Genomic DNA, 27,906 nt, shown 5'->3' on the forward strand with positions numbered 1-27,906 from the left:
TCAGCTCAGCCTTCACTCCAAGCCCTTGCACATTCTGGAACCCGTGTGGAGGGGCCGTTCACATCCAATTCCACTGGCTGCCAAAATCAGAGACCACTCATCTAACCCTAGACCTGGACTTAGGGTTCTGGGCTTGGTGTCTCAAGATCCTCAGGTCCAAGGTCCCCCGAGAAGAGTGGCTGGACAGCCCCAGGACACCACTATCTCAGGACTCATGGGCTCAGGCCGCTGAGTACTATCGCCCAGCCTCCAGGCCAGGTAACCTGGAGTTAGCTGCGTTCCCTCAAGGCCTCAGTCCTCAGTGCAAATTCTTGCCAGGTTCATTATCTTTTACAGGATTTCTCCTCTCTGTCCCGAACTGCTGTCCTCTCTCCTAGTCTGTTCTTCCTCCGAGCAGCTTTGAGAAACGTTTTTAGAACCTACATCAGACAATGAACTTTTTCTTTTTTCACAGCCATTGATGGCCCCAGTGTCCTGAGAATGACAGTAAAAACCTCAAGCAAAACTTCCCCTCATCTTCTTTGTTGCCTTTAGACACAAAACACGACCAGGTTTCTCAAATCCTCCCACCACCAAGTCCTTACACAATGGCACTGCACCTGTCACACTCTTTCCCCCATCACACCTTCTGTCACCCACAGCGACTCACTGTTCTGGACACAGCTACCTGTGCTGCTGGACCGGACCGGTGCCTGCACCTGAGGCTGGAAGGTAAGTGGGGGTAACACTGAGTTGAGCTCTGTAAGCAGAGGAGTCTGGGAGGCCCCAATCCCGCCTATTGTGGCTCAACAAGCCTCAGACAAACCACTTCACAGTGGGGATGCTGCCTCTGACGCCTGGTCCCACTGGAGACCTGGCTCCAGGAACCCTCTGTCTCTGTGAACAGAGCAAAAAGGTTAAAATGATCACCAGGTTCAGACCCTGAAAGCCCCGCCCTACACCATGCACACCTGGATAATGCACCATCTGTTCTGGGCTTTCATTGGCTAAACCCAGCCACTGTTAGGTGCATGACCCTGAAGGTAACATAATGTTTGAGGCCTCACAGGTGGAATTAGGTTCCCAGTTACTGCCTGACCTTCACAGATATTGGTGGTTGCAAACCCAAGTGGCACTGGGAAATGGTTTTGCAGGCTGGTTAGGTACTGTCTGCAACGGATCTGTTATTTGTACACATATCAGATTCTGTGGCACTCAGAATGCTCCTTGAGGTGCAAAGTATTATTTAAATTATTCCTGAAGACTACAATTCTAAACTTTTTAATGTGACTTTTAGAGAGAGGAAAAGACAAGGAGAGAGAAACAATGATCAGAAGCCTCCTGCTTGCCTCCCACCTACCCCTGGTCATTCAGCCAGGAAACCAGGCTTGTGCAATGTGCTGTGTATGGGGCGATGCTCAACCAACTTTGTCACTCCAGGTGTCAGAGTTTTTATTTTTAACAAACAAATATCACATTATTCAGAGAAAAAGTAGGCTATGAGAGAATATACATAATTCTATCCTATTGGATTTATCTATTTTAAAAAATTAATACTTATTTTTATTAATTTCAGAGAGGAAGGGAGAGGAAGAGAGAGACAGAAACATCAATGATGAGAAGGAATAAATATCAGCTGCCTTCTGCATGCCCCCTACTTGGGATTGAGTGCACAATCCGGCATGTGCCCTTGACTGGACTAGAACCTGGGACCCTTCAGCCCGCAGGCCAACACTCTATCCGCTGACTGACTGCAACACTCCAGGCAACACCAAGGGTCACAACAAAATCGTGGTGTTCTCTTGTTGGAATTACTCTTCAGCCTCCAATATATCTCACCCCCACTCATCTTTAAAGGCCTTGGCCACTGGGAAACCATTCTCTCTCCCCAACACTCTACATGACCACTGTGTCCCTATGCTGTGCTATGACACCCACCTCCCACAAACAGGGGCCCCGGCAGGAAAGCCAGTCCTCAGGCTCACACTGCCCCTGTGAGCTACTATTACCATTACCACCCTGACCATGGGTCCCTATATTAAAGTGATCTACGGTCCTGGCTCATGTGACTCAATTGGTGGTGCATCTTCCCATGCACTGAGAGGTGGCAGGTATCAGTCCCGGCCAGGTCACAGGCCTGGGGTGAAGGCTGGATCTCCATCAGGTGTTGTGCAGGAGGCGACTGATCTTTGTTTCTTGCACACTGATGTTTCTCTATCTTTCTCCTTCTCCCTTCCTTTCTAAAATCAATAAAATTATTTTTTAAAATAAGAGCCCTAATCAGTTTGGCTCAGTGGATAGAGCGTTGGCCTGAAGGGTCCCAGGTTCAATTCCGGTCAAGGGCATGTACCTTGGTTGCGGGCACATCCCCAGTAGGAGGTGTGCAGGAGGCGGCTGATGGATGTTTCTCTCTTATTGATGTTTGTAACTATCCCTCTCCCTTCCTCTCTGTAAAAAAAAAATAAATCAATAAAAAAATATATATATATTTTAAAGAGTGAGAGATATATACCTGCTGATTCCTGAACAAGCTCACTCCTCACTCTGAGCCTTCGCACATTCTGGTCCCTGTGTCTGGGAGGAACCCCCACCTCTCATTCCTCTCGTTGCCAAAACCAGGATCCACGTCACAAAGCCCCAGCCGTGGCCTCAGGACTCTGGGCGGAGTGTCCCCGGGGCCCAGGGCGGGAAGAGGGGCGACGGCCCAGGACCCCACGACCTCAGAGGCCACCAGAGAGTGAGGCCCTGACAGGAGCCCCCCAGCCCCGTCCCCCGGCGGCTCTGCCCCCGCAGGAACCGGTGGGAACTCAAGGGCTGAGGGCCGGGCACCCACCCCAGGACCCAGGGGCTCCGGCTGCTCAGGGCCCTGGCCCCGCCCCGGGCCGGGTGATGCCCGCCTCCCTCGGGGCTCACCGTCCCCCTTTATTCACAACCACCCCGGCCCCGGCGCCCTGAGCAGGAAGTGAAGCTCCCCCCGGACCCGCCGCTCGGCCTCTCTGTCGCCTTTAGACACAAACCAGGCCTGGGTGCCCCCCTCCCGGCTCAGCCCCCCACGGCCTCCCCGGCGGCCCCGCAGCCCGTCGCCCTCCCTCCCCTCACACCCCGGGGCCCCACGGGGACTCACTGCGCTGGACGCTGCGCCCTGGGCGGCGGGACCCGAGCGGCGCCGGCCCCGAGGCTGGAGGGTTCAATGGGGTGACGCTGAGTCCAACTCTCTAAGCCGAGGAGGCACCGGCGCCCCAATCGCAGCTTGTTGGGGTTCAACGAGCCTCAGACACACCCTGCCGAGCGGGGACGCTGCCTCCCACGCCTCCTCCCACTCAAGAACCGGGAGCTGAAGCCCACGAGTCCGTGAACGGAAGACAAAATGTCCGCCAGCCGGAGGACGCCGGAAGTCCCGCCCTAACCGGATGCTCAGGAATCAAAAGGCCCTTTAGCGCCTCAGAAGCGGGCGCATGGCTTTCTGGGTAATGTAGTTTTCGCAGCCGCCCGAAGAAGCTGGCTTTCCAGCCCCTGATCTTGGTGCATAGAGGTGATGTAGCCCCGCGTGTGGCGCTGGGGGAGGACGAGATGGGACCAGAGGATGGAGTTAACGGGGACAGACAGACGGACCTCCCAGGGGAGGGGGGAGAGGACTGGGAGAGACCCCCAACGACTATCTACACAGGGGAAATGGGAGACATCTGTAATACCATCAACAATAAAAAATACACACTTAAAAAAATGTTTTAATACTATAGCTCAACCCTGTCGGGTTTGGCTTAGTGCAGCGGTTCTCAACCTGTGGGTCGCGACCGCTTTGGCGGTGGAACCACCCTTTCACAGGGGTCGCCTAAGACCATCCTGCATATCAGATATTTACATGAGGATGCATAACATTAGCAACATGACAGTGATGAAGTAGCAACGAAAATAATTTTATGGTTGGGTCACAACATGAGGAACTGTATTTAAAGGGCCAGAATGTTGAGGACCACTGGCTTAGTGGATAGAGCGTTGGCCTGTGGGATGAACGGGTTGGGGGGGGCGGGTTCCCAGGTTCGATTCTGGTCATGGGCACGTCCCTGGGTTGTTGGCTCCATCCCCATCAGGGGCCGTGCAGGAGGCAGCCAGTCAATGATTCTCTCTCATTAGTGATGTTTCTATCCCTCTCTCCCTCTCCCTTTCTCTCTGAAATCAATTCAAATATTTTTAATGTTTCCAATCAACTATACTTAAAGTTTTTAAAAATGTTAAAAACTTGCTACTTCCCAATTATTTTACTTTTTTATTATGAGTGTTCTTGAGCATAATTGCTACTACTGTATCAGTATGTTCAAAATAAAATATAATGATTTGCTACTGAAATATCTTAGCAGGCCCCATGTTCAATGCCATCATTTTGGCGGTTTGAAACTGTCAATGATGAGAGTATTTACACAAGGGAAATTAACAAATACTACAAAACTTGACTTCACTTAATGTACTATTGAATGCTTAGACTTAGAAAACAATGGAGATGAATGCAGCAATACAGATTAACTTATAAGTGTATCATATAAGTGGGATTTTAATTTCACTTAGGATTAAGTTTCTGAAAAACAATTTTGTTTGCAGTATTCAAAACATATACACTGAGTGGCCAGATTATTATGATCCGCCCGATTATTATGACCACACCATGAGTACAATGAAGTGAATTAGTTATGCAAATAATCCTAGGTAATAAAAGGCTAATATGCACATTGTCCCCTTGACCGGGAGTTCGACCATGGGGTGGGGCCGGCTGGCCAAATACCCGCAGCCCTTACCCCAGCCTGCCCAGCCTAATCGCCAACCCCATGCCCCTGCATCAGGGTGGTCCGGCTGGACCCCACCCGTGCATGAATTCATGCACTGGGCCTCTAGTAATAATAATAATAAAACCTTGAGAGTATTTGCTTAGGAAGTTTTCAATATTCAGTATTTTAGGAAGTGTCAATGAAGTACTGATGGGGTGGTCATAATAATCTGGCCAGTGATAATAATCTTGCCACTCAGTGTGGTTCAAAATTGCAAAGAAGTCAGTTGAGTCCTTGAATAATGAGTGAAATGAAAACATATGTCTTAGTTGCTACACGAAACTCCTATTGGTTAAAATAATAAATTAAATTTAAAAAACTAGCAACAGATTCTGACCAGAGTTTTTCACAACAAAAGAGATAAAGACAGTGTAAATAATTGCTTGAAAAAACGTTCACCATATAAATTTATTAGGGAAATGGAATTAAAACAAAACAAGTTAACACTATATCATTTCTCAGCCTAAAATTAAAAAGATTAAATATCACATGTGCTAGCCGGGTTGTGGAAAAACTAGATTTTTCATTACTGTGGGTGGTTGGAAAGCCAAAGGGAATGACCATTTAGAACACAGTTCTGCATATACTAACAGGTAAAACATTCGCCTACAATACATCAGTTTGATAAGTAAAACATACCTCTATATAAAGAAGTGAAGGCAATATTCCCAGATTTATTTTTAATATCCCAAACCTGGAAACAACTAAATCCATAGACAGATCTATAATAGGTAAACTGGATATTCACAGAACACAGTATGACTCAGCCATAAAAAATAATTGACTATTCACATAAGCATTCGTGTCGAATCTCAAAATAACTGTGTAGCATGAAGGAAACCAATATTTGTATTCACCTTATAGTGCTTCTGAAATTATGAAAAATATTAACTAATCTTAAAAAAATATTAACTAATCTTGTAAAGGACGGAAAATCAATGACTGCATTTACAGCTGGGGAATGCAGTAAGAGAGATTACAAGAGGGCAGGAGGTAACTACAGGGTGTGGAACAAGTAGATGTAGAGCTGTTGGCATGAAAATTACTACAATAATTTAAAAATAATAAAAAACAAGAATAAACTCTTCCCTGGCCAGTGAGCGTCAGGTGTTTGAGCACCATCCCTTGCCCTAAAAGGTCACTGGTTCCATTCCAGCTCAAGGCACGTGCCTGCCTGGATGCCCTGTAGGTGACGTGCAGGAGGCAGCTGTTTGATGTTTCTTTCTAATATCACCATTTCTCTCTCTCTCTCTCTCTCTCTCTCTCTCTCTCTCTCTCTCTCTCTCTCTTTCTCTACCTTCCCCTCTTTGTGAAAAGTCATTAAAAATATTTTTAAATATGTAAAATACTTATTTAGAAAAATCGAGAGTCAACTCTGTGTTTGCATATTCACATCTGTACCCTGGTTTTGCCCGAACCTGTATATAGATGAGAGATAAGTTTATGTCATAAGTGACCATTTTAGAGCTGGACCCCTATGTCCCCGCTCACCAAAGAGTACACATTAGACAGTGCATTTTGTTGCATGTCAGTTGCAAATATACCTAAATAAAACCTTAAAATGTGCTTCAAAATAAAGGCCTAGATATCCCTGTCTTCTTAGAAAATTAAAACGACAACCCTATATGGGCTCTACCATCTCTCTCCTAATTCCGTGGGAGGACTAGCCTTGCCTCAGTGGCAGCAAATGTTGGCAGCAGTGACAACTACGGCCATCAGAATCAAAGGAATGTTGACTGAGTCACAAATGCCACATCTGGGGACTGACTACAGGATTACCCTTCCTCTAGACTTGAGGTCTTGCCTGTAGAGCAAAACTTGAAGTGAACACCTTAGAGAGGCCAGAAGAGGAAACAGACCCTTTAGATTATTTTCTCTAAAAATTACTTTAGCCACAGGAAACAGTGATGGAGGAACTGAGGACGCCTGTGTACAATGACCACACAAGTCACACGTCCTTAGTCATTTGTGGGTAACGTTCAGAAGAGGCGCGATTCACTTAATTCACTGCACTCTTTCCCACTCACTATGAATACAGGGTTTCTGACCCAACTGTAGTTCAACCTAACCCTCAGAGTCTCAACACAAGCGACACCAGCCTATGAAATGTCATTCATAACGGCACAGGGCACCTTGACAGTATGTAATACACACTGTGAACAGAGAATATGATTCACATTGTTCACAGAAGCACAACAAAGCCCTCCACCCCCATCTTTAGGATGACCTCAGACTGCAATCATACGAGGCACCAGGCTGCAAATGAGAACCACCAAGTCATGCCGGCTTTCTTTCCAGGTCTTGGGCAGCACAGCATTACAAGTGAATACTGGACAACATGATTTTCTGAGTTCACGCCTTGACTTTCGGAGCACAGCAGGTTGGAGATTCCCAGAATGTCTGTTCCTCTGCACATGCGGACAGATCCAAGGGTGCTTTCAAATCAATCCAGGCAATGAATAGGACCAACAAAATGAAAGGTACTAGTACATGAGTAAAAGCACCTGGACAAAAAGATCATAAACCAGAGACGTGTTAGAAAATTCCATGGGTTTGCAGGTTGGTGAATTGGAACCTGAAGCAATTCATCACAGCATAAGGTGAGAGCCACTATGTCTCTGAGAGAGGTAGCTCTTCTTAGCTGAGGATGGGTGCACTGGACGAACCTTCAATCAACTCCATTTCCTAGTCAGAAAGGAATGAAGATCCTGCCACAAGCTTGGAGTAATCACAGTTTGCTCAGGCAGAGGTGAAAACACAGAATTCCTTTTCCCTGACCGTGCAGGGGTTGTGACTGAGGCACCCTGTTCAGGTGAGCCAGGTGGTGGAGGTGAAGTTTCCTCAGCCAGAAATACTCCCAGTGATTTCAATCAGGTAGTAGGCCCAAGCAGCTTAGCAAGTGCCACGCAGTTATTTAAAGCATCACTTCTACTTGAAATTTTATGAGGACTCTAGCGGAGTGCATGTTGTGATAAAAGGGGTTTATGTTCCATTAACTGTGTATCAAGGAGACCCCTTCAGTGTTGTTATTGTAAAAGAGAAAAAAAAGTATTCGGTGCACGTATAAAGCTTTTCTCAATTGTGAACATTCCGGTGTCTACGGAGGTGATATTTTTGACTAAAAGATTTCCCACATTCACTACACTCATGAGGTCTTTCTCCTGTATGAACTCTCTTGTGATTAAAAAGGTTACCATGGCATCTAAAAGATTTCCCACATTCACTGCATTCATAAGGTTTTTCTCCAGTGTGAACTCTCTGGTGTTCGGTGAGGGTACACCTTTGTCTAAAGGACTTCCCACATTCACTGCACTCATAAGGTTTTTCTCCAGTGTGAACTCTCTGGTGCTTAGTAAAGGTACACCTTTCTCTGAAGGACTGCCCACATTCACTACACTCATGAGGCCTTTCTCCTGTGTGAACTCTCTTGTGGTTCAAAAGGGAACTATAGCATCTAAAAGATTTCCCACATTCACTGCATTCATAAGGTTTTTCTCCAGTGTGAATTCTCTGGTGTTCAGTGAGGGCACGCCTTCGTTTGAAGGACTGCCCACATTCACTACACTCATAAGGTTTTTCTCCATTGTGCACTCTTTGGTGTTCGGTGAGGTTACACCTTCGTCTAAAGGACTTCCCACATTCACAGCACTCATAAGGTTTTTCTCCAGTGTGAACTCTCTGGTGCTTCGTAAGGGTACACCTTTCTCTGAAGGACTTCCCACATTCACTACACTCATAAGGTTTTTCTCCGGTGTGAATTCTCCTGTGCTTAAAAAGGTGACTATGGCATCTAAAAGATTTCCCACATTCACGGCACTCATAAGGTTTTTCTCCAGTGTGAACTCTCTGGTGTTCTGGGAGGTTGTACCTATGACTGAAAGTCTTGCCACAATCAGTACACTCATATGGCTTCTCCCCACTGTGAACTCTCTGGTGCTGATTAAGAACAGAGACATACCTGAATGACTTCCCACAATCACTACACACATAGGGCTTTTCTCCAGTGTTAACTTTCCTATGTTGAATGAGTCTAGAGTTTCCTCTAAAAATATTTCCATATTTGTTACATTCATAATTCACTTCTCTGGAGCAGACGCTCTGTTGAACAACTTTCTGGTTGTGGCTGGCAGCATTTCTACATTGACGCCACTGGTTATGACATTTTCCACTGGGAATTTTCTGGGAATTCTCACTGCCACTGTGTGGCTCTTCAGTGTTGAGAGGGGCCGGGTTCTGTAAAAGCTCTGAGATGGCTGGCAAGTCTTCCCCAACCTCCCTCCTGGAAGAAGGCAGACCTGATAAGTAGAAGCTGCAGCTGGTCACAAACGAGTCCCTGTCCACAGCTTCCTTCCAGGGCTTCTCTCCACTGGCTTCCCTCTGATGCTGGCGAGGGACTGCAATGAAACAGAAGTCTCTCACACGTGTGTCATTGCAGAAGGATTTCTGCTCAAGGTATGCTGCCTGTGACTCAGTCAGGTGCAGAATGTCTTTGAACACAGAGAAACACTGCTTACATACATGGGTCCTCTGGGTTGCTGGCTCTGTCTTAGAGGCCCTGACCTGTGATTCTCCTTGTACACATACACTCTGTTCAGTACAGGCCTCCTCATCATCAGTTTTATGACAACAACCTGAAAAAAGAGAAATGAGGAGGAAATGGATGTTGATTTTGGTGATGAGGGAAGTTCCATTTCAAAAATACGTGGCACATCATACATGCGTTCCACGCAATTGTCTGAAATTAAGAGATGTGCTGGCAGGATTTGGAAAAGGCTCCTGTGAAGTTCTGGAACTCTGACTATCACAAAACAAGGAAAGCCTCACCAGAAATAAGAAGACAAAGATGGCAAGCACCACATGGAATTGAACCGGGATCATCAGCTCCTTCTTCTGCTAACAGTGTTCAGCAGGGCTTGTCTGCTTGTGAAATGGGCGAGCTGTGCAGAAGGTTGCTTATGTCTTATTTGTAGTAAAATTAAAGAGCAGCGGTTCTAGGACTACAGAAGCATGTAATTGCACCTCATAACCCATGTACAGGTCCAAGTAGGAGAATACTGCACAGGGTGCAGTGCCCAGAATATGAACAGGTGATGCAAAAAGGTGACAAAGGTGAAGATAGCCAAAAGACATGACGATACAGATGAAATGATCAATCATCAAAATGTCAATAACAGTAAAGAAAATGTAGAAATAAGGTGTGGACAAACACATCTGCACCTAAAGATGGTTGGACACGAGCGGGTTCCTGGTATGATCTGAAAAAAGCCCTCATGTGAAACCTTCCCCCAGTTTCCACTCAGTAGGATCAGGCCTCATCAGAGACAATCTTGCCAGTTCACCCTGAGACAAAATACAGGTTTCTCCATGCACCCTCTACTCTATAAATACATACAACCTAAATATTCAGAGTATTAATGAAATACAAGGGAGGTGAGCAGTCAGCACTAACCCAGAGCAATTCGGAATGCCATAGTATTCAGGGAAGGAAATATTACAAACAACAATTGATGTAGGATGTTACAAGTACAGCTACGGTTCATGTAAGTAAAGATGATAACCTGGCACAGGCAGTCACAGAGCCTTACCTGGATGAATGGTGTAGAAGTGGAAGCCATGAGGACATAGTCACCTTCCCAGGAAGAGAAAGTTCAAAGTGGGTCCCATTAAGCTCATTGCAAGACTCCTGACTGCCAGAAACTAATTGCATTTTCTGAGGCAGTGGGTGTAAGGGATGCTTGGGGAGTCCAGAGCTCAGGACTCCCCACACAGCTCGCCCCTGGCAGCCACAGCCCATTTGAAAGGACAGTGGGCGATATTAGTAGAGGCCATGGTGTGGCTGTGAGAGCTATGCTTGGAGAATAAAGGAAGAGTAGACATCACCTCAGGACATTGGGAGAAACATGAAGGTCTTACCTGCAGATGAGACGAGTGCAAACACTTCCAGCATCACATTGCAGTAGAGAAGTCTCTGAGCCTCATCAAGGATCCCCCACTCCTCCTCAGAGAAGACAACGGCCACGTCCTCAAAGTTCATACTCTGTGATAATGGGGACAGTTCAATCCACGATTAGCTTTTCTCCTAGGATTTCAAGTTCTTAATAATTCCCACCCTCCACATCCGTATCTTCCCTCTACACTTCATCAGACAAGACACCAGGCGTTTGGCCCATCAAAATCACTCCCTCCTTACATTCCTACTGTTACTGTGTCGTCCCGCAACAATAAAGGCGGTTGAGCAGAGAGAAGATACCTGAGCTCTGGGCCTCACATGTAGGCCACACTGCCTCTTGTTAATACAGTGGGTGTCACCAACATAGGGAAGAGAGAAATGTTGGACATAAAGAAAATGTGAATGATTTATCACTTATTTTCTCAGGCAATAATCTTGTTATCGCCCAGATCTCCCTCAGAGACATGAAAAAACGTGGCCTTGTGCTTCACCCATCTGGCTCTGATACCATGGTGTTGAGGCCATCACCTTGCACTACCTGCTCAACATAATTCTTTGAACCACACTTCTCTCACACAGCTTCATTTCCAGGGGCACATCTTCAAAGGCAACACAAATTTGCCCTCGTGAGAACACTGTATTTCCTACTCATCTTCTCCTCCAAATGTCTAATTCACAGCCTGTGTAATGTGTTTCTCTCTCTCTTTCCATTTTCCTTCCCCATTCCACTGCAAACATGCAAGCCCAGCTGTCAGCAATATATGCTATCTCGTTCCCATTGATCAATGTGTCAGCCCTCGACAACCATAGGAGGTGTGCATATATGTGACACCTCAGCTCTGCACCTGGCAGGTCTCACCACAACACCCCTATTTTCAGACAATTACAGTAAAATCCCTCATATCATCTTATATCATATCAGCCAGTAAGCACCAAGAATGGACTCACTCCTCATTCACCCTTATTGCAACATCCAGGGTCCTGTGCCCATGAATTCACACTCCCTCTCCAAGGGAACATCACTCCTTCTCCCACACCTCTCCCACCTGCACTCCCACACCCACAGCCCCCATAGTCATCTCCTTGACTCCCTACTCATTACTCAGCAGGTATTGTTTAGTGACTGCTTGGCAAATACAAACAGGATTAAGTTCTACACCAGTGATGGCGAAGCTATGACACGCAGTCAGAGGTGACTCACAAACTCATTCTTTTGTTTGATTTTTCTGTCTTAAATGGCATTTAAATATATAAAATAAATATCCAAAATATAAATCTTTCTTACTAAGGTTGCAAAGATCAAAATATCTGTATATGTGACACGGCACCAGAGTTAAGTTAGGGTTTTTCAAAATGCTGACACGCCGAGCTCAAAAGGTTCGCGATCACTGCTCTACACCAACTCTGACAGTCCACACTCATTGAAGGAGCCTTGAGTCTTGTTATGAAGACCTCCCCCACCACCCGAATGTGTTTTTCTTCAACCTCACCTATTAAGAACCACATCAAGTCTTAGATATCCAGAGCCCACCTCCACCAGTGCTGCACATGATCTCCCATCCCCAGTCACAGCCCTCACCACTCAACACTCATGGCCGATAGCCCTCTACCCCTGTTGTATCAAAAATCAGCAAGCTGCACAAGACGCCTTAATGAGTCCATTAATTTGGAGTCATCTTTATTGCGTGCAGGTTCCAAGCAGATTACCTCTGTCAAGTTCTGAACACCCAAAGGAGGAATAATTTTCTTTCCATATCTTTCTTAGGCCCTTGTGTCAGTTATTTTTGTAGACGGCTTGTAACCTTGAGTACATATGTAGGAAACACCTGTCATATCTATACAGACACCTGTAACCTTGAGTGTCATATCTATACAGACACCTGGCATCAATATCAGCGTATCAGTTAGATTGTTAGCTTTCAAGGTCAGGCAATTAAGTTTATCTTTTCTACTCAAGCAAAAGACAAAGTTATTCTATAGTCTGAAAATAAAAGTTCTGACCTACAGAGTAAGAGACGGTCTTAGAATATCAGAGTAGTTCCAACAGCAGTTTTTTAAAGGAGGGATTCCTAAGCTTCACCCCATACCCAGTGAGTCTCACAGACGGCCACTCATGTCCTTCACCAGTGGATCTCAACCTTCCTAATGCCACAACCCTTTCATACAGTTCCTCATGTTGTGGTGACCCCCAAGCATAAAATTATTGTGGTTGCTACTTCATAAGTGTAATTTTGCTACTGTTATTAATCATAATGTAAATATCTGATATGAGGGATGTATTTTCATTTGATTTTAATTGGAGGCCCTAGGTCAGTGGTCGGCAAACCATGGCTCTTGAGCCACATGCGGCTCTTTGGCTCCTTGAGTGTGGCTCTTCCACAAAATACCACGTGCGGGCCCACACATACAGTGCGATTGAAACTTCGTGGCCCATTCGCAGAAGTCAGTGTTTGGCCTGGGTGGGTCTATTTTGAAGAAGTACTGTTGATATTTGGCTCTGTTGACTAATGAGTTTGCCGATCATTGCCCTCTGTCGATGGAAACAAGGTGAGAATGGGGCTGGTGCATATTTACTTATTAAACACTCACCCGGAATATTGTGAGCCTTCGAGTATCCTGGGGTGTTGCACTCAGTGTGGCCACACCAAGGCTCACAGAATATTCCTGGTGTGTGTTTACTAAGTAAATATGCACCAGACCCAAACTCACCTTCTTTCCATGGACGTAGGGCCTCGAATTAAAATAAAATGAGGATCTACAACTCCTCTCTGGTCCAGCGGTCTTCACTCCTTTTGAGTCGTCTTCACCTTGAACAACTCCTCCGAGTCCCAGATGCTCTTTAACTGCTCTCTGAAATATCTCATACCCTAACAGGCACAAACAAGTGTTTGTTCATGTTTATCTGCAATGAATATGAACCTTCCCACTATGAATGTCTTCATGCCAGATGATGGTGCTTCCAAATCCCCAGATGCTAAATACAAACCTTCATGAAAATCCAGGTGGCCACACCTAAAATACTAATCCCAGATCCAAGTGTCTTCCATCTCCAGGGCTACCATAAGGGGCCAGTTACCATCCCACTCTCCCAGACGATCTCACCACCTCCCTATCACCCATATTGCTCTCCATGCTGCAGCCTCTGGGCGTCTAATGAGACCTGAGTCAGATCACCTGCCTCCGCTGCTCCAAATCTCCCATTGCCCCATCACCTGCAGAACAGACAACCGTGTTGTCACAAAGCTCCTCTACACCTGACTCCTCTCCCCTTCTTACCTGTTCCCATCAAAGAGAAATGCATTCCTGCAGGTTCCTGAACCAGCTGCCTTCACTCTGAGCCTCGACCACATGTGAAACCTATGTGCGGAAGGACCTCGCACATCTCATTCCACTGTTTGCCAGAAAAACATGGACCACTTCATACAATCTTAGTCATGGACTTAGGATTCTGGACTGAGTATCTGTTGGTCCCAGGGCAGGAGGAGGGCGGACAGCCCCAGGACACCACGACCTCAGAGGCCACGAGAGTGTAAGGTCCTGAAATCAGCTCCACAACCCAGACCCTTAAGTGGCTCTGCAACTGAAGGAACCTGTGGGTACTATAGGTCTGTTGAGGGCCTGGCACCCACCCCAGGACCCGGGGGCTCAGACTGCTCAGGGCCCTGGCCCAGCTCTGGTGCTGAGTGACGCCTGCATTCCTCCAGGGCTGGGTGCTCAGTGCACACTCTCGTCAAGTTCCTTATCTTTCACAGGACTCCTCCATCCCACCCCTAACTCCTCTCCTCCCCCTTTTAAGGTGTGATTCTTATCAGCAGTTTGTGGAAATGTTTAGAACCCTACCTCAGACAACGTCCCTCTGCTGTTCACAACCACCCAGGGCCCCAGCGTCCTGAGGATGAAAGTAAGACTCCTCACACAAAACTTTGTCTCATCTTCTTTGTTGCCTTTATTTTTTTTAAAAAAAATATATTTTATTGATTTTTCACAGAGAGGAAGGGAGAGAGATAGAGAGTTAGAAACATCGATCAGCTGCCTCCTGCACATCTCCCACTGGGGATGTGCCCACAACCAAGGTACATGCCCCTGACCGGAATCGAACGCGGGACCTTTCAGTCCCCAGGCCAACGATCTATCCACTGAGCCAAACCGGTTTCGGCCTTTGTTGCCTTAAAACACAAAACAGGCCTGGGTTTCCTGAGTCCTCACAGGTCAGCCATACCCGAATGGCCTGACTGAGTGGCATTGCAGCCCGTCACCCTCTTTCACGCCATCATATGCTGTGTCACCTACAAGCTACTCACTGTTCTGGGTGCTGAGACGCGAGCTGCAGGGCCTGACAGCGTGGTAGGTGGAGGGTAAGTGGGGTGAGGCTGAGTTGACCTCAGTAAGCGGAGAGGAGTCCGGGAAGCATGGAGACCTCAATCCTGCCTGCTGCAGGTCAACAAACCTCAGACACCCCCTGCACAGCGGGGACGCTGCCTCTGTCGGCTTGTCCTAGTCCTGATGCCTCCCACTGGGAGCTCTAACTAAGGCGATAGAACGAGGAGGTGAAACTGACCACCTGGAGGTTTAATCTGGGAGTCACACCCAAACCAATGAGCGCCAGGCTCAGGGGCCTCTCCTGGGCGTTCATTGGCTAAACGCAGCCATCATTAGGCGCATTGCCCTTTGGGTAAGGAACTTTCCAGGCCGCGCAGGTGGCATTAGGATCGCAGTCACTGCCAGGCCATTGGGAATATTGGTGTTGGGGCGCCCGAATGGCTGCGGGAAAAGACAACCTTCGGTTTTGGTGGCTGGTGGCGGGTTATGGGGAGTGTTGTCTGCAACTGAGCCCTGATTTGGAGATATTATTTCAGAGTCCATGGAGCTCAGAATGCTCCCTTAGGTAAAAATTATGTCAATTATTCCTGAAGACCACAAACCAAGGTGGATATGTAGATAGTTACTTTTAAAAATTTTATTCTTAGAGAAAATGAGAGGGAGAGGGAGAAACACAGGTGAGGTGCCTCCTCCCCTCTCTTACCCACCATCTGGGCATCCAGCCAGGAACCTGTCTTGTGGCCTCAACAGGAATTGCAACCTTCCTGTCCGTGGGAGGACAATCAAACAACGGAACCACTCCAGCCCTCAGAGTTGTTATTTTATTATTTTTGCAACATATTTTATTGATTTTTTTACAGAGAGGAAGGGAGTGTGATTGAGAGTTAGAAACATTGATCACCTGCCTCCTACACACCCCCTACCAGAGATGCGCCAGCAACCAAGGTACATGCCCTTGACCGGATTCAAACCTGGGATCTTTCAGTACGGAGGCTGACACTCTATCCACTGAGCCAATCCGTTTAGGGCCAGTGTTTTTATTTTTAACACAGAAATACCACATTATTAAGATAAAAATACGGCTATGAAAGAATATACATAATCCTATCCTATTCACTTAAAAGCAATATTTGAGAGGACACAGAGGCCAAAAAGTCGACATTCCCTACATTGTCTGCATGTCTGCAGTCACACACATTGGGCAGCTTTCGAGCTAACATTTACTGAATGTTCACTACAGGTGCCAGGCCCTGGATTCAATGCTTTACCTGCATTACTATTATTTCAATCAATCCTCTCCACAACTTGAGATCGTTTTATCATCTATTTTATCAAGTTAAAATTAGACTCACAGCTTCGAGGTAAATTACCTGGTTGTGGAGTTAATAAAGGCAGGGCTTGAAGTCAAACCCATGTGTCTCTAATAACACAGCTCTGGCTAGTCATGTTGAGCTCTGCTGCCTCCTAGAGGGCAGACTAGGAGATGCATTCCCATTCGGACAGGCTAGATGTTATGGGTAACAAACAGCCCCAAAGTTTTAGTGGCTTTTATTAAAGGAGGTATCTTTCTTGTTCATACCCCATGTGCACCCTTGTTCCCCTGAGACCAGGATGAAGGAGAGAACACCCATGTAGGTACTGCTGGGTGTTATCAGAATGGACATAGGGGGTGGCCAGTCTCCATGTGTCCAGACTCTTCTGTTAGAGGTGACAGGCTTCACTCCCAGCACATTTCATTGGTCAGAGCACATCACAGGCTGAAGTCACACTCAGGTGGTCAGGAGGACAACCTGACATACTTACTCGATGGGCCGGATTAACATGACCACATGGTGCCAGCCTCTTTTCGGGGATTGTGCAGGCCAAGGAGAGGAGTGAGGATGGGTAGGAAATGACAGCAGAAGTCCGTCAGGATGGGTCCCTTTCTCCTCATCCTGGTGGACTTTGTCCACAGGTTGCCCTAAACCACTGGTTCCCAACCTTCTGGCCCTTTAAATACAGTTCCTCATGTTGTGGTGACTCCAACCATAAAATTATTTTCGTTGCTACTTCATAACTGTCATGTTGCTACTGTTATGAATCGTCATGTAAATATCTGTTATGCAGGATGGTCTTAGGCGACCCCGGTGAAAGGGTCGTTCGACCGCCAAAGGGGTCACGACCCAGAGGTTGAGAACCGCTGCCCTAAACCATCCTGGCAAGTTCCGAAGCAGTGAAACTCAGAAAAGGAGTTTGGGCAGATGGCATTGGCAGCGAACTCTGAACCCACTTCTGAGTGTGACCCTGGGTAAACCCCTGGCTGCCCCGGGTCCCACACTCGGGTGGAGGTGAAGACTCACAAGTTCAGAGCGTCGACTGGGAAGGGCACAGGCTGCAAGCCTCCAGCATCCACGTGCTTTTACATGAACCTCAATCCCAGCCCTGCCTTCAAAGCTCTGTAGCATTTGCGTTGCCCAGGTGAGAACCCCAGCAGGTGGGGCTGATGGTGAAAATGCTGCCGGTGACATCAATGGTGACCCTGCGGTTTCTGTGCAGGAATCTGTGCTAAATGTGATCCCTCCACAGTTTTCCCCATCCACAGTGAAGAGATCTCTGGGCCCAGTTCTCCCTCCTGGTACCAGTGTCCTGTGTGGCCACCCACTCCCTGGAGATGACTCGAGCCCAGAAGTCCCGGAATGATGCTTCCTGGAGCCTGGACACCTTCTTCCCCTAAGGGGCAGCCTCGCTTTCACATGGGAAAGGGACACCCCTCTCCCGGGACGTCCACTTTCTCATTCCTAGTGTGGGTTAGGAGCCTCCAAATCTTTCCCTCAGATCCCCCCATAAACACTCACCCACTCATTCCTTCCCAAGGCACCAGGATCCCCAGCTCCTCCACGAAGCCTACTGTCCTTTACAAACATTCCCCATGCACACTCTCTACCTCCAGTCTGCCATCAGAGACTTCCCTAATTCCTCACCTTCTCACAGCCTGGGGTTCTATGAACTGACCTTTCACTTCATCCATCCCTGAGGCCTGAGAGGGGACCCCCTGAGGGACAGCAGAGGCTGGGTGAGCAGTGGCAAATGGGGCCCCTTCCTGACCCCTCCAGAGACTGCCTAGGCAGCTGCCTATAACTGGGGTGCACAGACTCAAGGGAAACATACCGACACCACAAGCGCAGAAACACGCAGGTACTGGACACCCCCAGCCACAGCTGGGCACTCAGGCGCAGGGCTTATGGCCAGGCTCACACAGACATACATTGCAGATACAGGGAACACCTTGAGGGGAACACACACACACACACACACACAATGGACACGCGCGCGTACACACCAGAGTCAACATACACAGACATAGAACAGAGACACAACGAAAACACAATACACACATCAGGAACACCCAAGGGGACAGCCAATTCACACATACAACCAACAGTCAACATGCAAAACAAACACTCCCCCAAATGAAGAGTCATACTAACTCACGGTCTTGAAGGAAACATGAAGATTCCAGGTGCTGCCCTGGCCAGGCGGCTCAGTCTCTTGCAGCTTCATTTCATTCGCCCACTTAAATCCAAGGGTTTGTTGGATTCCTGGTGAAAGTGCAGACCAGGTTGTGGGTTTGATCTGCTGCCCGGCATTTATGGAAGGCAACCAGTCCATGTTTCCTCTCACATGGATGTTCCTTTTTTCTCTTTGTGCCCCTCCCTTCCTCTCTCTATCAAAGCAATAAACATATTCTCAGATGAGGATTACAACTTTAAAAAAGAATTAAGGGGCCCTAGCTGGTTTGGCTCAGTGGAAAGAGCATCAGCCTGTGGTCAGAAGGTCCCAGGTTTGATTCTGAACAAGGGCACATGCCCAGGTTGTGGGCTCGATTCCCAGTAGGGGATGTGCAAGAGGCAGCTGATAGATGTCTCTGTCATCATTGATGTTCCTCTCTCTCTCTCTCTCTCTCTCTCTCTTCCTCTCTGAAATCAATAAAAATATTTTTTTAAAAAAATAATTAAGGGGTTGAGCCATAGCCAGATTAGCTCAGTGGATAGAGCGTCGGCCTGGGGACTGAAGGGTCCTGGGTTCCATTCCAAGCAAGGGCACATGCCTGGGTTGCGGGTTTGCTCCCCAGAAGGGGGCGTGCATGAGGCAGGCAATCAATGATTCTCTCTCACCACTGTTGTTTCTATCTCTCTATCCCTCTTTCTTCCTTTCTAAAATGAATAAATAAAATATTTTTCAAAAAGTATGTATAGTTTCACATTGCAAAGAATTCAGTTGAGTAATTGAGGATTGAGTGAAATAAATAAATATATCTTAGATGCTGCACTAAACTATAGCTAAAATAATTTCATTTTATAAATTGGCAAAAGATTCTGACCAGACATTTCAACAAAGGAGACAAAGACAGTGTAAAGAGTTGCTTGAGAAAACGTTCACCATAAAAATTTATTGGGGGAAAAAATTTTTATAAATTTTATTAGGAAAATGAAATTAAAACAAAGCAAGTTAACACTATACTCATTTCTCTGCCTATTATTAAAAAGATTAAACATCACATGTGCTGGCAGGGTTGTGGAAAAACTAGAAATTTCATGACTGTGGGTGGGTGGAAAGCCAAAGGGAATGAGACCATTTTAGAACACAGTTCTGCATATACTAACAGGTAAAACAGTCACCTACACTGCATCAGTTTGATATGTAAAACATACTTCTATGTAAAGAACTGAAGGCAATATTCCCAGCAGACTTATTTTTAATATCCCAAACCTGGAAACAACTAAAACCATAGACAGATCTATAATAGGTAAACTGGATATTCACAGAACACAGTATGACTCAGCCATAAAAAATAATTGACTATTCACATAAGCATGCGTGTCGAATCTCAAAATAACTGTGTAGCATGAAGGAAACCAATATTTGTATATCCCTTATAGTGCTTCTGAAATTATGAAAAATATTAACTAATATTAAAAAAATATTAACTAATCTTGTTAAGCAAGGAAAATCAATGACTGCATTTAGGGCTGGGGAAGGCAGTAAGAGGGATTACAAGAGGGGAGGAGGTAACTACAGGGTGTGGAACAAGTAGATGTAGAGCTGTTGGCATGGAAATTACTAAAATAATTTAAAATAATAAAAAACAAGATTAAACTCTTCCCTGGCCACTGAGCGTCAGGTGTTTGAGCACCATCCCTTGCCCTAAAAGGTCACTGGTTCCATTCCAGCTCAAAACACGTGCCTGCCTGGATGCCCTGTAGGTGACGTGCAGGAGGCAACTGTTTGATGTTTCTTTCTAATATCACCATTTCTCTCTCGCTCTCTCTCTCTCTCTCTCTCTCTCTCTCACTCTTTCTCTACCTTCCCCTCTTCGTGAAAAGTCGTTAAAAATATTTTTAAATATGTAAAATACTTATTTAGAAAAATAGAGAGTCAACTCTGTGTTTTGCATATTCACATCTGTACCCTGGTTTTGCCCGAACCTGTATATAGATGAGAGATAAGTTTATGTCATAAGTGACCATTTTAGAGCTGGACCCCTATGTCCCCGCTCACCAAAGAGTACACATTAGACAGTGCATTTTGTTGCATGTCAGTTGCAAATATACCTAAATAAAACCTTAAAATATGCTTCAAAATAAAGGCCTAGATATCCCTGTCTTCTTAGAAAATTAAAAGGACAACCCTATATGGGCTCTACCATCTCTCTCCTAATTCCCTGGGAGGAACAGCCTTGCCTCAGTGGCAGCAAATGTTGGCAAGCAGTGAAGACTACGGCCATCGGAATCAACAGGAATGCCGACTGCGTCACAAATGCCACATCCGGGGAATGACTACAGGATTACCCTTCCTCTAGACTTGAGGTCTTGCCTGTAGAGCAAACCTTGAAGTGAACACCTTAGAGAGGACAGAAGAGGACACAGACCCTTTAGATTATTTTCTCTAAAAATGACTTTAGCCACAAAAAACAGTGATGGAGGAACTGAGAACGCATGTCCATGATGACCACACAAGTCACACGTCCTTAGTCCTTTGTGGGTAACGTTCAGAAGAGGCGCGATTCACCTAATTCACTGCACTCTTTCCCACTCACTATGAACACAGGGTTTCTGACCCAATTGTAGTTCAACCTAACCCTCAGAGTCTCAACACAAGCGACACCAGCCTATGAAATGTCATACATAACGGCACAGGGCACCTTGACAGTATGTAATACACACTGTGAACAGAGAATATGATTCACATTGTTCACAGAAGCACAACAAATCCCCCTCACCTCCATCTTCAGGATGACTTCATACCGCAATCATAGGAGGCACCAGGCTGCAAATGAGAACCACCAAGTCATGCCAGCTTCCTTTCCAGGTCTAGGGCAGCATTACATTACAAGTGAATACTGGACAATGTGATTTTCTGAGTCCACGCCTTGACTTTCGGAGCACAGCAGGTTGGGGATTCCCACAATGTCTGTTCCCCTGCACATGTGGACAGATCCCAAGTGTGCTTTCAAATCAATCCAGGCAATGAATAGGACCAACAAAATGAAAGGTACTAGTACATGAGTAAAAGCACCTGGACAAAAAGATCATAAACCAGAGACGTGTTGGAAAATTCCATGGGTTTTCAGGTTGGTGAATTGGAACCTGAAGCAATTCATCACAGCATAAGGTGAGAGCCACTATATCTCTGAGAGAGGCAGCTCTTCTTAGCTGAGGATGGGTGCACTGGATGAACCCTCAATCAACTCCATTTCCTATTCAGAAAAGAATGAAGATCCTGCCACAAGCTTGGAGTAATCACAGTTTGTTCAGGCAGAGGTGAGAACACAGAATTCCTTTTTCCTGAACATGCAGGGGTTGTGACTGAGGAACCCTGTTCAGGTGAGCCAGGAGGTGGAGGTGAAATCACCTCAGCCCAGAATACTCCCAGTGATTTCAATCAGGTAGTAGGCCCAAGCAGCTTAGCAAGTGCCATGCAGTTATCTAAAGCATCACTTCCACTTGAAATTTAATGAGGACTCTAGCGGAGTGCATGTTGTGATAAAAGGAGCTTATGTTCTGTTAAATGTGTATCAAAGAGATCCCTTCAGTGTTGTCATTGTCAAAGAGAAAAAGAAAGTATTCGGTGCACATTTAAAGCTTTTCTCCATTGTGAACATTCAGGTGTCTAAGGAGGTGACATTTTCGGCTAAAAGATTTCCCACATTCACTACACTCATGAGGTCTTTCTCCTGTATGAACTCTCTTGTGGGTAAAAAGGGTACTATGGCATCGAAAAGATTTCCCACATTCACTGCATTCATACGGTTTTTCTCCAGTGTGAATTCTCTGGTGTTCAGTGAGGGCATGCCTTTGTCTGAAGGACTGCCCACATTCACTACACTCATACGGTTTTTCTTCAGTGTGAACTCTCTGGTGTTCAGTGAGGGTAAATCTTTGTCTAAAGGACTTCCCACATTCACAGCACTTATAAGGTTTTTCTCCAGTGTGAATTCTCTGGTGTTCAGTGAGGGCATGCCTTTGTCTGAAGGACTGCCCACATTCACTACACTCATAAGGTTTTTCTTCAGTGTGAACTCTCTGGTGTTCAGTGAGGGTAAATCTTTGTCTAAAGGACTTCCCACATTCACAGCACTCATAAGGTTTTTCTCCAGTGTGAACTCTCTGGTGCTTCGTAAGGGTACACCTTTCTCTGAAGGACTTCCCACATTCACTACACTCATAAGGTTTTTCTCCGGTGTGAATTCTCCTGTGCTTAAAAAGGTGACTATGGCATCTAAAAGATTTCCCACATTCACGGCACTCATAAGGTTTTTCTCCAGTGTGAACTCTCTGGTGTTCTGGGAGGTTGTACCTATGACTGAAAGTCTTGCCACAATCAGTACACTCATATGGCTTCTCCCCACTGTGAACTCTCTGGTGCTGATTAAGAACAGAGACATACCTGAATGACTTCCCACAATCACTACACACATAGGGCTTTTCTCCAGTGTTAACTTTCCTATGTTGAATGAGTCTAGAGTTTCCTCTAAAAATATTTCCATATTTGTTACATTCAGAATTCACTTCTCCGGAGCAGACGCTCTGTTGAACAACTTTCTGGTTGTGGCTGGCAGCATTTCTACATTGACGCCACTGGTTATGACATTTTCCACTGGGAATTTTCTGGGAATTCTCACTGCCACTGTGTGGCTCTTCAGTGTTGAGAGGGGCCGGGTTCTGTAAAAGCTCTGAGATGGCTGGCAAGTCTTCCCCAACCTCCCTCCTGGATGAAGGCAGAACTGATAAGTAGAAGCTGCAGCTGGTCACAGGCGAGTCCCTGTCCACAGCTTCCTTCCACGGCTTCTCTCCACTGGCTTCCCTCTGATGCTGGCGAGGGACTGCAATGAAACAGAAGTCTCTCACACGTGTGTCATTGCAGAAGGATTTCTGCTCAAGGTATGCTGCCTGTGACTCAGTCAGGTGCAGAATGTCTTTGAACACAGAGAAACACCGCTTACACACATGGGTCCTCTGGGTTGCTGGCTCTGTCTTAGAGGCCCTGACCTGTGACGCTCCTTCTACAGATACACTTTGATCAGAACAGGCCTCTTCATCATCCGTTTTATGACAACAACCTGAAAACAGAGAAATGAGGAGGAAATGGATGTGGACTACGGTGATGAGGAAAGTTCCATTACAAAAATACGTTACACATCATACATGCGTTCCATGCAATTGTCTTAAAATAACAGATGTGCTGGAAGGATTTATCAAAGGCTCCAGTAAAGTTTGGAACTCTGAATATCATAAAACAAGGAAAGGCTCACCAAGACTATGACACAAAAATGGCGAGCACCACCTAGAATTGAAGCATGATCATCAGCTCCTTCTTCTCCTAACAGTGTTCAGCAGGGCTTGTCTGCTGGTGACATGGGCAAGCTGTGCAGAAGGTTGCTTATGTCTTATTCCTAATAAAATTCAAGAGCAGAGGTTCTAGGACTACTTAAGCATGTATGTGCACCTCATAACACATGTGCAGGTCCATGTAGGAGAATATTGCACAGGGAGCAGTGCCCAGGGACAGGTGATGTAAAAAAGTGACAAAGGTGAAGATACCCAAAAGACATGACGATACAGATGAAATGATCAGTCATCAAAATGTCAATAACGGTAAAGAAAATGTAGAAATAAGGTGTGGACAAATGCATCTGCACCTAAAGATGGTCAAACACAAGCGGGTTCCTGGTGTGATCTGAAAGAAGCCCTCATGTGATACCTTCCCCCAGTTTCCACTCAGTAGGATCAGGCCTCATCAGAGACCATCTTGCCAGTTCACCCTGAGACAAAATACAGGTTTCTCCATGCACCTTCTACTCTATAAATACATACAACCAAAATATTCAGAGTATTAATGAAAGACAAGGGAGGTGAGTAGCCAGCACTCACCCAGAGCAATTCGGAATGCAATAGTATTCAGGGAAGGAAATATTACAAACAACAATTGATGTAGGATGTTACAAGTACAGCTACGGTTCATGTAAGTAGAGATGATAACCTGGCACAGGCAGTCACAGAGAGCCTTACCTGGATGAATGGTGCAGAAGTGGAAGCCATGAGGACATAGTCACCCTCCCAGGAAGAGAAAGTTCAAAGTGGGTCCCTTAAGCTCATTGCAAGACTCCTGACTGCCAGACACTAATTGCATTTTCTGAGGCCATGGGTGTAAGGGATGCTTGGGGAGTCCAGAGCTCAGGACTCCCCACACAGCTCGCCCCTGGCAGCCACAGCCCATTTGAAAGGGCAGTGGGCGATATTAGTAGAGGCCATGGTGTGGCTGTGAGAGCTATGCTTGGAGAATAAAGGAAGAGTAGACATTACCTCAGGACATTGGGACAAATGTGACGGTCTTACCTGCAGATGAGATGAGTGCAAACACTTCCAGCATCACATTGCAGTAGAGAAGTCTCTGAGCCTCATCAAGGAGCCCCCACTCCTCCTCAGAGAAGACAACGGCCACGTCCTCAAAGTTCATATTCTGTCATAATGGGGACAGTTCAATCCACGATTAGCTTTTCTCCTAGGATTTCAAGGTCTTAATAATTCCCACCCTCCACATCCATAATCTCCCTCTACACTTCATCAGACGAGACACCAGGCATTCGGCCCATCAAAGTCACTCTCTCCTTACATTCCTACTGTTACTGTGTCTTCCCGCAACAATAAAGGCAGTTGAGCAGAGAGAAGATACCTGAGCTCTGGGCCTCACATGTAGGCCACACTGCCTCCTGTTAATACAGCGGGTGTCACCAACATAGGGAAGAGAGATTTGTTGGCCATAAAGAAAATGTGAATGATTTATCACTTATTTTCTCAGGCAATACTCTTGTTATCACCCAGATGTGCCTCAGAGACATGAAAAAACGTGACCTTGTGCTTCACCCATCTGGCTCTGATACCATGGTGTTGAGGCCATCACCTTGCACTACCTGCTCAACATAATTCTTTGAACCACACTTCTCTCACACGGCTTCATTTCCAGGGGCACATCTTCAAAGGCAACATAAATTTGCCATGACGAAAACACTGTATTTCCTACTCATCTTCTCCTCCAAATGTCTAATTCACAGCCTGTGTAATGTGTTTCTCTCTCTCTTTCCATTTTCCTTCCCCATTCCACTGCAAACATGCAAGCCCAGCTGTCAGCAATATATGTTATCTCATTCCCATTGATCAATGTGTCAGCCCTCGACAACCATAGGAGGTGTGCATATATGTGACACCTCAGCTCTGCACCTGGCAGGTCTCACCACAACACCCCTATTTTCATACAATTACAGTAAAATCCCTCATATCATCTTATATCAGCCAGTAAGCACCAAAAATGGACTCACTCCTCATTCACCCTTATTGCAACATCCAGTGTCCTGTGGCCATGAATTCACACTCCCTCTCCAAGGGAACATCACTCCTTCTCCCACACCTCTCCCACCTGCACTCCCACACCCACAGCCCCCATAGTCATCTCCTTGACTCCCTACTCATTACTCAGCATGTGTGGTGTAGTGACTGCTTGGCAAATACAAACAGGATTAAGTTCTACACCAGTGATGGCGAACCTATGACACGCAGTCAGAGGTGACTCACAAACTCATTCTTTTGTTTGATTTTTCTGTCTTAAATGGCATTTAAATATATAAAATAAATATCCAAAATATAAATCTTTCTTACTAAGGTTGCAAAGATCAAAATATCTGTATATGTGACACGGCACCAGAGTTAAGTTAGGGTTTTTCAAAATGCTGACACGCCGAGCTCAAAAAGTTCGCGATCACTGCTCTGCACCAACTCTGAGAGTCCACACTCATTGAAGGAGCCTTGAGTCTTGTTATGAAGACCTCCCCCACCACCCGAATGTGTTTTTCTTCAACCTCACCAATTGAGAACCACATCAAGTCTTAGATATCCAGAGCCCACCTCCACCAGTGCTGCACATAATCTCCCATCCCCAGTCACAGCCCTCACCACTCAACACTCATGGCCGATAGCCCTCTACCCCTGTTGTATCAAAAATCAGCAAGCTGGACAAGACGCCTTAATGAGTCCATTAATTTGGAGTCATCTTTATTGCATGCAGGTTCCAAGAAGATTACCTCTGTCAAGTTCTGAACACCCAAAGGAGGAATAATCCTCTTTATATATCTTTCTTAGGCCCTTGTGTCAGTTATTTTTGTAGACAGCTTGTAACCTTGAGTACATATGTAGGAAATACCTGTCATATCTATACAGACACCTGTAACCTTGAGTGTCATATCTATACAGACACCTGGCATCAATATCAGTGTATCAGTTAGATTGTTAGCTTTCAAGGTCAGGCAATTAAGTTTATCTTTTCTACTCAAGCAAAAGACAAAGTTATTCTATAGTCTGAAAATAAAAGTTCTGACCTACAGAGTAAGAGATGGTCTTAGAATATCAGAGTAGTTCCAACAGCAGTTTTTTAAAGGAGGGATTCCTAAGCTTCACCCCATACCCAGTGAGTCTCACAGACGGCCACTCATGCCCTTCACCAGTGGATCTCAACCTTCCTAATGCCACCACCCTTTCATACAGTTCCTCATGTTGTGGTGACCCCCAAGCATAAAATTATTGTGGTTGCTACTTCATAAGTGTAATTTTGCTACTGTTATTAATCATAATGTAAATATCTGATATGAGGGATGTATTTTCATTTGATTTTAATTGGAGGCCCTAGGTCAGTGGTCGGCAAACCATGGCTCTTGAGCCACATGCGGCTCTTTGGCTCCTTGAGTGTGGCTCTTCCACAAAATACCACGTGCGGGCCCACACATACAGTGCGATTGAAACTTCGTGGCCCATTCGCAGAAGTCAGTGTTTGGCCTGGGTGAGTCTATTTTGAAGAAGTACTGTTGATATTTGGCTCTGTTGACTAATGAGTTTGCCGATCATTGCCCTCTGTCGATGGAAACAAGGTGAGAATGGGGCTGGTGCATATTTACTTATTAAACACTCACCCGGAATATTGTGAGCCTTCGAGTATCCTGGGGTGTTGCACTCAGTGTGGCCACACCAAGGCTCACAGAATATTCCTGGTGAGTGTTTAATAAGTAAATATGCACCAGACCCAAACTCACCTTCTTTCCATGGACGTAGGGCCTCGAATTAAAATAAAATGAGGATCTACAACTCCTCTCTGGTCCAGTGGTCTTCACTCCTTTTGAGTAGTCTTCACCTTGAACAACTCCTCCGAGTCCCAGATGCTCTTTAACTGCTCTCTCAAATACCTCATACCCTAACAGGCACAAACAAGTGTTTGTTCGTGTTTATCTGCAATGAATATGAACCTTCCCACTAT

At 46.0% G+C, this 27,906-nt stretch overlaps 2 protein-coding genes across 4 annotated transcripts in view; both read right to left on the reverse strand.

The window, feature by feature from the left end:
* LOC132216454 (zinc finger protein 501-like) overlaps window positions 1–3,371 on the reverse strand; it is a 135,015-nt gene extending 131,644 nt beyond the window's left edge. The window contains exons 1-2 of one of the 3 annotated variants that reach the window (XM_059665663.1): window positions 3,104–3,371; window positions 264–876 (exon numbers count right to left, since the gene is read on the reverse strand). The gene's annotated coding sequence lies outside the window, so the exon portion shown is untranslated. The remainder of the gene's footprint in view (window positions 1–263; window positions 877–3,103) is intronic. The other 2 variants (XM_059665664.1, XM_059665660.1) reach the window with 2 other exon arrangements.
* The window catches only part of LOC132217212 (zinc finger protein 551-like), a 70,471-nt gene extending 45,391 nt beyond the window's left edge, over window positions 1–25,080 (reverse strand). The window contains 5 exon segments of the mRNA XM_059667289.1: window positions 114–118; window positions 7,901–8,735; window positions 21,542–21,555; window positions 22,232–23,668; window positions 24,945–25,080. Coding sequence (XP_059523272.1) covers window positions 114–118; window positions 7,901–8,735; window positions 21,542–21,555; window positions 22,232–23,668; window positions 24,945–25,065 — 2,412 coding nt within the window. The 5' untranslated portion in view covers window positions 25,066–25,080.
* Between the last annotated feature and the right edge of the window lie 2,826 nt (window positions 25,081–27,906).

The sequence above is a fragment of the Myotis daubentonii genome, chromosome 15 (assembly GCF_963259705.1).
Source record: "Myotis daubentonii chromosome 15, mMyoDau2.1, whole genome shotgun sequence".
Classification (NCBI taxonomy): Eukaryota; Metazoa; Chordata; class Mammalia; order Chiroptera; family Vespertilionidae; genus Myotis; species Myotis daubentonii.